The following is a 13,279-nucleotide window of genomic DNA, read 5'->3' on the forward strand; positions in this document are numbered from 1 at the left end:
AATGCCCTGGCTGAGGGACACACTCCTGTACTGGGCATCACTCAGAAAACCAGAGGTTGAGGCTCCATGGCTACTGACAACCAGGTACCATGCTGTGGTTCTAGTCCACCAACCACATTAAAAATTCGCCCATGAGTCACAAAATTCTAAGTTATAGCAACACACAAATAAAAGAACAACACTAAAAGGAGTCACTACTACAACTGTAACAATTTTTACTCTTTGTACAAAAGAACTTCAACATTCAAAAAGTTCATATTCAGGAATCCTAGCATCACTTATCTAAACACATCAGGGAAAAGTTCAATTAATGGAAAGCCACATTTCACTTAATTTAGGGGAAACTGTCTCTCAACTCACCTGGACAAAGGACACATTCGGACTAAAGTGTTTACTTTGACAACAGTGCTATATATTCTGGGATTGTTATACCTAAAAGCTAACACTATGATTTAAGAGCAACATGGAGGGGTGCCTGGGTGGCTCAGTCGGTTAAGTGGCTGATTTTTGGTTTTAGCTCAGGTCCTGATTTCAGAGTCCTGAGACTGAGCCCCAGGTAGTGAGATGGGGCTCCACAGTCAATGCAGAGTCAGCTTTGAATTCTCTCTCTCTCTCTGCCCCTCCCCACCACACGTGGTCTCTCTCTCCCCAAAACAAGTAAGTCTTTAGAAGTAAAATAAAGAGCAATATGGAATGTGGATATATGTAAAAATGTTTTTGGATAAGTGAGGCTTATTTCTGGCCCTAGCACTATGCTTTACTTCCTAGCTCAAGTAATGGAAAAAGTTAGAACATATGAGGTAAAGAATCATTTCACATCAAAGTACCTAGAACACAAACTTTTAAAATGGTAGTGGCCAGGCCAGAAAACAGGAAGAAAGGATATAAACTAACAAAAATCAATGATTATGGTTGGGTTGAGTCAGAGATGACCAGGGCAGGTTGATCATCTGAAGAGAGTAAGACTAAAACAGTTTGAGTTATTTAAAAAGTGTTTTAAAAATTAGGCACATGGGTGACTCAGTTGGTTAAGTGTCTGCCTTGGGCTCAGGTCATGATTCTAGCATCCTGGGATGGAGCCCTGCACCAGGCTCCCTACTCAACAGGGGAGTCTGCTTCTCCTTCTTCCTCTCCCTTTCCCTATACCCCCTGCTCGTGCTCTCTCTCTAATAAATAAAATCTTAAAAAAAAAAATTCTATTAGAATAGAGGTAGCAAATAGAACTATACAAGCTACAGCAAAAATCAAAGGACTAGGCATAAAATATTAGTCAAAGAGTTAGTGGTAACACTCTTGCTTTCTATTTCAAAATTCCTTTTAAGTATGTGATATATTTATTTTAGTGACACTAAAATCAAATAAATTCTTTAATAAAATCAATTAATTTCTCCTAAGTTTGATAACATCTGATAGTAGTAACCTGAGTCAAATAAGCTTTCATGTTTATTGTGTAATCAGTTTGGATTCTGGTTCCCCCTAAAGCCATTCTTACTACAATTAATAAAATTATTAATTTATTCACTCTCAACAAAAATAGAACACCTCTTATGTTAACATATAGCATTTACTGGGGCCAAGAATATCAAGGTGAATAAAGCCAGCAATTGACAGGAAGGACTCACACCCCAGATGAGTCAACAGAGAGGTATAGAAATGATTACAGAGCTATGTAAAAGGGCAGTAACAAAGATATGAACATGCTATATTAGGTCAGAAAAGGCATCTGCCTTGAGAAACTAGAACAATTTCACAGAAGAGGTGGTGGTACCCAAGTTAGGTCTTAAAAGACAACCATTCTGGCAGAAAATAGAGAGAAGACTTTACAGCAGGTATGAAGAAAAAGAAACATAAAAGCAGAGAGAGTGCTTCAGGCTGCATCCACAGCTGTCAGTAAGCAAGCTGTGAGGGCTCTGATTGGCATGTTAATGTATGATGCACTGAAATCTGGTGGCAAAGTGTCTTGTTTGGCCAGCAGAGTGTTTTTTTTGTTGTTGTTGTTGTTGTTGGTTTGTTTTTAACGTGCATCGAACACATCTTTAGGCAGTGTCTGCCCTATCCAGTTGCCAATCACCACTATACCCTTTGGTCTATCACCTAGCTTATGGATAAGCTGGATATCTGTGGGTTTATGTTCCCTGATATAGGCCTTAGGGGAGCCACTGATAGTTTTTCAAGGGGGAGGGGGAAGACATGGTAAAATGTTTTATAAAGACAATGCCACCCAGGGAAAAAACTTCTCAATGCTCAGTTTAAAACAGAAAATCAAAATAGAATTACAAAGTATTTAATAATTAGATGAATGGCCAAACACACTTTACTCATACTATTTAAGCAGTATTGATAAGTTTTTTTTAAAAATGAGATACATCTAAAAGACTAACAAGGAAAGACTTCCAGGATATATTATATACAAAAAAGCTGGTTGCAGCGGTGCCTGGGTGGCTCAGTTGGTTTAGTGTCTGACTTCAGCAGGGTGGTAGTCTAGGGTTCCTGGGATAGAGCTCAGCGTGGGCAGGGAGTCTGCTTGTCCCTGCCCCTCCCCCACACTTGTTCTTTTTCTCTCTCCTTCCCTCTCAAATAAATATCTTAAAAAGAAAAAAAAAAGAGCTGGTTGCAGATTTTAGGGGTGGTGGTGGTGAGGGAATAAAAGGGTATATAATAGTATTTTAGCCTTAATCAGTAAATGTTCCTCTTAAAAAAAAAATGTACTCATATAATGCTCAAATAATTAAAACTTTTTAAAAGGGAAAGAATTAACTTTGGGAACAGGGTGGAAGATTAATTACAGAGAGAAGAAACTGAAGGCAGGGAGACCAACTACAAAGCCATGATAACTCAGGAAAGAGATGAAAAAGGATTAACCCCATAAGGCTGTAGGAATGGAAAAGTGTATTTGAGAAACTACAGAGATAAAAATAACTGGATATGGTGATGATTGAGAGTAAGGGAAATGGAAAACTAACTCAACTCCCAAGGTCCTAAATTTTCTCTTCCAATTTTCCTACCTACATTCTGTTCAAAAAGGACAACAGGTCCAAAATAGTCACTCGTGCTAAACCCAAGTCCTCAAACCACAACAAAACCCCTCCCAGGAATGGAATCTTAAAGCAGTAAATCTGGAATTACCTGGTCAGTACTAGTGACGTAATCTGCCTGGTAGACCCCTGGTGTCCCCCAAGGAAAGTAACCTTGTCTGAAACAATCAGCTCTTTGCTAAAATAACCTCCTTGTTCCACCTCCTTCGGCCTTTAAGTCTTTCATTTTGCACAGCTCTCTGGAGTTCCTTTCTATCAGCCACAAGGGATGCTGCCTGATTCAGATACTGTTGAACAAAGCTAATAAGATCCATAATTTGCCAGTTGAATTTTTTAACAATTCTAAACAAAATATAAACTCTGATTCAAATGATTTTACAAATGATTTCAAATTGTGGGATATCTTAACAGCTAAGATGGGGAATGATGCATGTTTAGAAGATGGCAATTTTCAAACAAAAAATAATTTTCTCTATATGGTTCCTTTAAAAATTTTTTTTATTTGTTTATTTATTTATTCATGAGAGACATACAGAGAGAGGCAGAGACCTAGGTCGAGGGAGAAGGAGGCTCCTTGCTGCGGGGGTGGGGGTGGGGGTGGGGGGGACATGACGACCCTGGACTAGGTAGAGGCTCAACCACTGAGCAACCCAGGTGCCCCTATAGGATTCCTCTGATTAAGAGATAGCTTTCTAACTTAACCTCATTCCCCATCCCCCTTCTAATATCCACAATAAATTAAATGTTAAGTACTTGAGTATCATAGAGATAACCCGAATAAAAACTCAAGCATATACATATACAGTGCTTTTAGGGGCTGTGGAATCACAAAGATCTGGATTTGCATCCCATCTTGCTCCTTTCTTAGCTGTGTAGCCCAGGGCAAGTCACTTTAGCCTCTTTGAGCCTCACTTCCTTTGCCTATAAATAGGGACAATAAGTACCTCAAAGGATTGTCTGAAGATTAAATGAAATAAAAGCATAAAGGCCTAGCAGACTTTGGGATCCTGATAAACATGCATTTCTTAGGAAACTCACTCTACTGGTCTGATTATAAATTGGTATGATTTTCAAAAAAGAAAAAAATGTTATCTACCAAGAATCTTAAATACATGTATGCTCTGTGTCTCCATGATAACACTCCTGGCAATAATCCTAGGAAATAACCCTAAATACAGTATAAGCTTTATTCACAAAAATGCTCATCACAGCATTATTGATAGAGCCTAAAATTTGAAACAATTTCAATATTCAATGAAAGAGGAATAGTTAAATAAATTATCCAGCCAATAAAAATAAGATTTTTCTTAGCATTTTATTGTTTTCCTTTCAGTTGTGGGAGCAATACATGTTACCTATAGAAAATAAAGAAAAGCACCAGGAAAATTAAAATCACCCATATACAAGAGTTTTCAGTAACACAGGAAAATTGCTACATTAAGTGAAAGAGCAAAACACAAAATTGAAAATACAGTATGAATTCGACTTCTAACAATCCTAAAAAGAGATTAGATGAATACGTATCAAAATATAAACAGCAGTTTCTAATTGGTTACAGGGGCTACATTTTAAATTATCAAAATACTTTCTTCATTTTGTATCACAGGCATGCATTACCGGAGAATCACAAAAATAAAACATCTAATGCTTCTAATCTAACAAGCTAGGTATAAGTCACAAAAACCAGTGGACATTGGACCTTGGAGTCTCAAGTAAGATTCCAATAATCTCAAAAAAAAATTAGTACTGAGTCCCTATCAACAGAAATATGTAACAAAAAAATTAAAGATTATAAACACCTTATTAATAGGAGGCCATAGAGTAGAAATTCCATAATAAATCAAATGTGAAAGTTAACATCTAGTATCGGCTTCTAAATATTCTTTTTAAGATATGATAGTCAGAGAAAGCCTCTTAAAATAGTAACAGAAAAATGCATGTTCTATTCTTGATGGAACTTACAATTTAGTAGAGGCAATAAGGTATATATCTTGTTATATATCTATAAGAAAAAAAAAACTGTGATTAATATTCCAAAAGAGGTATATAACAAAGTACTAAAGGAGCAAAGAAAAAAATAAAAACATGCTGGGCTTTATAGGTGGTAGAACCTAGAATGGACAGGCTTTCTCATCTCCTCATAGGACTTCGATGGTGAACATTAAAAGCAAAGGGAAAGCCAGAAAGTATTAAGTAAGTGGAAGATCACTGAATCAGGGTTGTCTGCTATAAATATCCTTTTGGTAACACTCAATTTCCCTCATACAATTCTTTGCACACCAAGGATCCTTCTTACCTGTAATTTGGTCTCTAGAGTAGACCAGGAGGGGGCTCTGTGCATATCTCTGGATAGGTATATCTCCCATTGTAAATTAATAACCTTATATGCAGATTTACAAATCAGTCTCCAGAGAGTCTGGTTAGTGAGAATCAGTTCCCTAGAGCCTGATTACCCCTGTACACACACACAAAAATGGAGTTTTTGCCCTTCCTAAATGGAGAGAGGTCATACTATATGAGTCACCACTGAACCATCAGGCAAGTCTTACCCATCTACAGTACAAGGGTAAAAGACACTCTGGCAGCTGGGTTAGTGGTGTAGGGAGGGCTTAAAAACCACCAACCTGTCAAAGGCAGTGGAAAACTGAGAAGCAGCAACAGGTGTTGTGTCCCCCAGGCCTTGTGGAAGCAAAGCCTACAGGAATCAACTCCAGCTGTTGAGAAAATCACTAACAACAGAAAAGGCCACATTACTTACCCACCACTTAGGGGAAGCAAAGTGGAGAACTGAATCAACCATAACAAGTTGGAAATAAGAACTGCACAAGTGAGCACTGAAGGAGGCAATGAGCCCACGGCAGGTGGGGAATTAGTGAAGCAACTCTTAGAAACAAATAGGTAATTAAAAGATCTGATTGTGTTGTAAAGGAAGAGGATGCTGGATGGACAAAATGACCAGAGTATGTGATCACTGATGGATATACTGCACAGCTCTAAAATAATGCAAACACAAAGTAAGAGACAATTAACAATTTAACGATTATACACATATAAGACAAACTTAAAAAAAAAAAAAAAAAAGAGGGCAGCCCCGGTGGCTCAGCATTTAGCGCCGCCTTCAGCCCAGGGTGTGATCCTGGAGATCCAGGATCCAGTCCCACATCGGGTTCCCTTCCTGGAGCCTGCTCCCTCTGCCTGTGTCTCTGCCTCTCTCTCTGTGTCTCTCATGAATAAATAAATAATATCTTAAAAAAAAAAAAAAAAGATTGTCTCTCTCCCTCTGTCCCTCTTTCTCTAAAAAAAAAATAATAATAAATTTTAAAAAATGAACAAGCAGAATGCAAACACAAAGTAAGAGACAACTGTTAACAATTACACACATCCACACAAGACGAACTTTTAAAACAATGAACATCTAAGTGCCGGGAAAACTTAAAGATGGCTCAATGTCTCAAAAACAGACCTCCTGCTCAAAGAGTATTAAGTTGAAAAGTGCAGTTAGAAGGGCTCACACTTAAACATTATATATTCATTTGTACAGTCTCACTTTCTTTCTTTTTTATTTATGACAGTCACAGAGAGAGAGAGAGAGAGAGAGGCAGAGACACAGGCAGAGGGAGAAGCAGGCTCCATGCACCGGGAGCCCGATGTGGGATTCGATCCCGGGTCTCCAGGATCGCGCCCTGGGCCAAAGGCAGGCGCTAAACCGCTGCGCCACCCAGGGATCCCTACAGTCTCACTTTCATTTAAAGTTCTCTACACCATACAGTGACCCACAAAACCATATTCTACTTACTTTAATAAAGAACTTATCATGTATCATGCAGATCTTTATTGAACTTGTGGAATTATAAGAAAAGGACACTTAAGGATAATCATTAAAATCCATAACTCCCATTTCAATTAGGGCTGAAGTTTTAGGTTTGTGTGAGATTGTGCACTGGAAAAATGGTCCTGTCCTGGACCTGATTATAATCATTACATTACCTAGAAACAAAGTAGAGAGGTATTTTAAAGTCCACCTAACCTGAGACAAGGAGGAAAGGTTGGAGGAGGACGTTAAAAAGTAAGGCAGATACAGATATGCTTTCATTCTTCTTGGAAGACTCCCAGATAGAAGAATCATGGTACTAGCCTGGACACTGCTACAATTATTACATTATCTGGAATCAAAGGAAAGGAGTACTTTACAGTGTACCTTTTCACCAGATAGAGATGCAAGATTAAGGGATAAAAAAATAAGGCAGATATGCTTTCACTCCTCTTCCAAGTTCTAGATAGCTGTGATAGCTACGATACACATTCAAAACAAATCAATGCTACTAAAAGCATCATTTAATTCTAAGAAACAGCAAGAAAAGGGCAGTTTACTGAATAAAATTGGTCCTGCCATAATTGGCAAGTTAGACCCCCCATCTCACATGCCATTTACAAAAATATTTCAGGTGGATCAAAGATCTAAAGGTAAAAACAAAGAAAAACTGAACAACCTTTTTACAGGCTCAAGATGGGGGAGCTATCCCCAAGCAAGTAACCCGGAAGCCATTAAAAAAAAGTCCAAGAGATCTGATGATATCAACATTTTGTTTTACTCTATAAACAACTTATAAATTCAAAAGACAAAGGAGAGAAAATAAATGCAATACACTTGTGAAGTAAAGGGGGTCATATACTGAAAATGCATAGAACTTATACAAAGCGATAAGACCACAACCATTTTTTTCAAATGAGCAAGATAGGCAGTTAACTCATTAAAAAATATAAACAGCAAATTGACAAAAAGACTAGGAGTCATGAAAATGATATATTATTTTTCATCCATCAGATTGCCAAAAATGACAAAGACTGATGACACCAATGATGGCAAAGGTGAAGGGAAACCAGCATTGCTGGTGGGAGTATGAAATTCTATCATCTTATTGGAAAACAACCTGGCATTACCTAAAAAAATAAAAGATGTATATACTCCTGTAACTCCTAACCCACTTCTGGATGTCTAAACTATAGAAATAAAACCATAATTACACAAGATATATGCACAAGTTTACTGACCACAGCATTATTTGTAGTGCCAAATTTTTTTTCCAATAACTTGAATGTCCAGCCTAAGGAGGAATGATTGAACAAATGATGGTACATCATCCATTCTATGAAATATAATGTAGTCACTTCAAAGGATGAGTAAGATCTATAGGTATTGATGCCCATTGTATAACGTTAAATGGAACTAGAGGGGTACCTGGCTTTCTCAGTCAGTAAAGCCTGCAACTCTTGATCTCGGGGTCTTAAGTTTGAGCCCCACATTGGGTATAGAAATTACTTAAAAAAAAAAAAAAAAGTCCTTACTTAAAAAAAGAGGCTGGGGGAAACAGGATGCAGATATTGTGCAATGTGATACCATTTGCTAAAAAAAAAAAAAAAAAAAAAAAAAAAAAGCAACTCTTTGTATATGGATGTTTTTATATTTTTTGTACTAGTATTAAGAAAGATAAGCAAAGCCTCCTTTTTCAACTGGAAGCCTGTGAAAGAAAGATTGTTGCCTTTTTCTGTATATACTTTTGGTTATTTGACATTTCACAAAATAGTTTTGCTTTTTAACCAAAAAAAGGAAGGAAAACCCATGTTTTTTTTGGTCTGTTTGTTTTATCTACCACACCTACATATATGAAGGTCCCAAGGTCTCTGCAACTCATATGGACCAATAATGATTCAGAACACAAAGAGGACAGTCTTACGAGTCTGAAATGAAAGCATAAAAATCCATTAAACTAATATTGCAGCAAGACTGTTTCCTTTTTAAACAGGCCTATTTTGAAATACAAATTAAGCTACTATTCCACAGCGTGGGGGAGGGGGGAGAGGTTTTTCCTATTACGTCTAAAAATCTCAGCAGTTATCTGTCAGCATAGGTTTGATGAAGATGCCCACTATCAAACCGTTATCAACCCAAACTCCCAATCAACAGGATCCTGACTTTTCTTTTTTCGTATTTCATCTTAAGGAAATACATGGCTTTGGTATTGTTTTCCAGAAAAGGGTTCACTAAATGGAGCAGGGCTACATTTTGAAAGATTTCAGGATCAAAAAGTATTTAGAAAGAGGGTATTAATGGAGCCTAAAACTGAAAAGTGTTTTCAATCACTTCAAAAACTCATTCATCCAACCCTCAATTACTCAACCTTAACAGGGGGCGCCCTGCTATGCATTACTCAAAACCAAGCATGCCTGAAAACATCTTAAACTAACTGAATGAAAATCTGCCCAATCACAGGCCAGCTGCTTGAAAACTCCACCCTTGAGTACAGGAAGAACACTTTTGATTGGAAGACGGTTGTGTTTACTACGGTGTGTGGTGCAAATTGGTAAGGCCCACATGTCTAGGGTCCAAAGAAAATCTCTTTAATGAAAAGGAAAAACAAATGGCCAGTTCTCATCCTAGATTAGTCATTGTCATTAACAGAACCTCTACACAGCAACTGCAATTCTTGAGCAATTTTGCAAACTGGTGAAAAATTCTAAAAGTTCTGAGTTTTGTTATGGTTGTTTTCTCATCCACGTACCTTGATATACACACAGGACAAGCCTGTTTATTCTTAAAACCCTAATCTGCCTTTGCTTCTGTATGTATACAGCTCCATGCAGGATCTCAACACAGATCTAATGTTCACTTTGCTTTAACTTCCAAGTATCACGGCAACTTTTTTCACTTGGTTTGAGAAACCAATTCAATGAGCCCTGTGGTAAAATGATTCAGTATGTAGCTTAGTAGGTGTCCAGGATTATAGTAAGCTTCAAAAACCTCTGCCCTTAGGGAGCCCAGCAAACAACAAAGTGAATGGGTAGCCATTTCAGGTGCAGCGCTCATTAGCAATTCATCTGATGGAGGAAACAACTAGAATTAGAATATAAGATTTCAACTGAAAAGCTAGGGCAGGCTAGGCCTAAGTCCAAGTATACGTGTAACAGTGGATCTTCATTATGATTTGCATTTAACAGGGGTAAATTTTTGGATCTGAGACAAGACGCTTCTCCCCCAACCCAACCTAGAAAGCAGTCTTTTAAAGAAAGGAGGAATTTAAATCCAAATCCCCTCCTTAATCATTGTCCTCATCCCCTTATATTCGTGGCATCTTTTTACAAATTCGCCCCACTGAAGCCTCTAAATGGCCAAGCAGCCTTTTCTTATTTAGCATGGAGAAAGATAAAAAAAATGTGAACTCAAGTAGCCAAGGCAAAGACTACGCCAGCCGCAAGCCAAAAAACCTATAAAGCTTGCGTTTAAGGGGGAGGGGGAGAAGCCTAACACCACTAATCAATAGGTAGAAAAATGATCAGAAACCTACAATATTAGTACCAAATCTCAGAAAATCATTCCAATTGCAAAAATAGCAAATAACACATCTGCAGGAGCAAGTTCATCACGAAAATTTACCTTCTGCCTGCTGATGATTACATTCCAAAGGAATCTCCCTATTTTCGGTCTTATCTTAAACAGAGAAGCCAGGGCCGCTAGGAGAATGAGGAACTAGGAGAGGCTGGCCAAAGCTCAAAGACAGTATTCTGCGGCCACATTAACAAAAATAACACAACCCGACACCAAAAACTAGTTAAGTTCTATTTTACGAACAACTTTAATCACAAAATGCACCAAGGCAAGCATTCAAATCGCCGAGCTCCAACACAAAGTTTCAAAACAAAACCTCTCCCAGGGCTGAGGGAGTAGCCGAGCTGGAAGCAAAAAAAAAAAAAAAAAAAAAAGAAAAAGAAAAAAAGCACACCACCTAGCAGCCCCATTCGGCTGCTAAGACGCATCTCAAACTTATCGACAACAGCCACAACTGCAGCCCCTGTCACCCAGAAGCTCAAAGAGAAAGGAGCCCCGAGAGCGTCCCGAGAGGTGGCCTTTCTGGAGACCGCCAGGCCGAGTCAGGCTCAGACAAGGAGGAAGTAACTGCCAGATAAAAAAGCCCAGAGCCGCTCCGACTGCAGCCTCCGTGCTTCCCACAATTGCCCACATTCCCGCCCCACTCGGGGCTCCGGGAGGAGCGAACAGGGCGCAGGTTCCCAGGGAGGCTGGGACTACAGGTCCGCGTCTTTCGGGAGGCAGCGACGGCACCAGCCCAACTCTGAGGGGCCCCGGAGCCCAGGGTGCGGGAGCCCGCGCCCCAGGCGTGCTCGGCGGGGGGCGGGAGGGGGTAGCGCGGAGAAAGGGGTCGCTCCGGAGGCGGGGCCTCCCGGCGGAGGCAGCAGCTCCCGGCGCCCTGGCCGCCCCCCGGGGGAAACCGGGGCGCGCACCCCGACGCGGAAGCCATGCCGGCCAGAGCTCGGGGTGCGGAGAAGCCGGTGGGGGGCGCTAGGGAGACCTGGGGGCGCGGAACTGGGTCACCCCCACCCCACCGCCCCCTCACAAAGGCCCCCGGGGAGGCCGCCCGCAGGCCCCGCAGCCCCGGCCTCAAGTGCCCGCCTCGGCCGCCACTCACCGCCAGGTCCTGGGGCACCGCCCCGCTCATGGCCCGCACCGTGCCGGCCCGCCAGGCCCGAGTGCGCAGCGCAGGCCCCGGATCTCCGCCCGCCGCCGCCGCCGCCGCCGCCGCCGCCGCCGCCGCCGCCGCGGGGACCGAGGCCGAGGCCGAGGCCGCGGTATCCGCGAACAGAAGCAGCAGCCGCTTGCCCACCGGGGAGGCCGCCGCGTCCGCCATCGCCAGGGCCGGCCAGACCCGCGCTCCCGCCCGCCGCCTCCCACCACCTCTGCTGCTGAGCGCCCGATCCGCCCGCAAGGCCTCCCTCCGCACCACCCGCGGCCGCGGCTCCCCCCCACCCCCCCCAACAGCCACCACCAACCACCGGCGCCGCGCAGCGCCCCCCGTGGCCGGGAGCGGAGCCGCAGCCCGGGCCCCGCACAGCGCCCCCCGCGCTCCGGAGCCGGCCGGCAGCTCCGGGCCCCTCGCGGCGCTCCGCCCCAACCTCCCCGGGGCCTGCAGTGCCCCCTGCGGCAGGGAGGGGAATTGCAGCCTAGGCCGGGGTGGGGAAGTGGGCGGCTCCTTCAGTCTTCATGGCACCATCCCTGGCCCGAGCCGCGCCCTGGGGGTGCCCTATGTGAAGAAGCTTCAGCTTACCCGCCTCGGACACCAAAGACTTTTACTGGGGTGGGGGTGGGGGGCCTGAGGGGCAAGGTACCGAGAGTTGGTGTTTGAGCCAAACAGCGCCCCGATACCTATTGATTTCCCATCCTGAAAATATGCCGTACCATTCCTTTTAGAAAACCCATCCCCCCTTGGTCCATCTTTCTTCTCACTAGCCCGTAACGTAGTACCATCCTATTCTATACCACCAGTATTTCATAGGTTCCTTTCCAATTGACCAACTGACCAATGTGCTGCATCCAATGGATGTTATAATACCATCCTTTTCACTGGGTGAAGGCCCATGTGCTTCAACATCCTGGTATTTGGACTTAAACCCATAGAACTTCTTGCCTTTCCAAGTTGACCAATGTTACTAAGTACGGGTGTTTCTCAGTTAAACTTTGAGGGGAATTGTAAAGAGACCAGCAAAATTATCTTCTCTGGTTCAACAGCACTTCATCTTACCATGGAAGTAGTGGGAGTGGGGGCAGAGAAAGCCCCACCTCTCCAGTCTGTAATACAGGTGTGGGAGATTGATAACTCCTGATAGAAAACGGGCTGTAGAGAAGGGGAGATACCGAAATTTTGGCCTAGATGGTCTTGCACACCAGGTACTGGGAAACCTCAATCATGAACATTGGTGGTATCAGAGACTACCACAGGCTGCAGGGTCTTATGGATGCAGAATGAGTATATATGGAAGTAGTACAAACCAGAAAGACAAAGGGTCTAGAAATAATCCCTGATTGTTGTCCTAAAAGTGACCATTTCTTTCAATGACCTCCCCTACAGACAGAGCAGCAGCTGGTTCTTTCTAGAAGACTTACGTGTCTACATGGGTATCTCCTGCCCATACCTTTTCTTTACCCTTGACCTATTTTTCTTGTAGCAAAGGTCAGGAGTTTCAAGGGGGAGCAGGCAGCAGCTGCTGACTTTAGAAAAAGTAGGAAACCTCTAGGGAAGTCATTCTAGAACCCTCTTGAACACTAAGGAAACATTTCCTTGGATTCTCTTCTCTCCCTATGCCTTGGAACATCCGTCCATCTATAAGCCAAACAGGCCTAAATCCCAATGCTTTCCTGGGCCAAGAGACATCCCTTAAAGCACATGGCCCACAAA

General features: G+C 42.2%; 1 protein-coding gene across 1 annotated transcript in view; it reads right to left on the minus strand.

The window, feature by feature from the left end:
• Positions 1-11,772, minus strand: part of KDM3B (lysine demethylase 3B) — a 70,061-nt gene extending 58,289 nt beyond the window's left edge. The window contains 1 exon segment of the mRNA XM_055302063.1: positions 11,516-11,772. Within this exon segment, the coding sequence (XP_055158038.1) occupies positions 11,516-11,734 (219 nt within the window). The 5' untranslated portion in view covers positions 11,735-11,772.
• Between the last annotated feature and the right edge of the window lie 1,507 nt (positions 11,773-13,279).

Source organism: Nyctereutes procyonoides, unplaced genomic scaffold, assembly GCF_905146905.1.
Source record: "Nyctereutes procyonoides isolate TBG_1078 unplaced genomic scaffold, NYPRO_anot_genome, whole genome shotgun sequence".
NCBI lineage: Eukaryota > Metazoa > Chordata > Mammalia > Carnivora > Canidae > Nyctereutes > Nyctereutes procyonoides.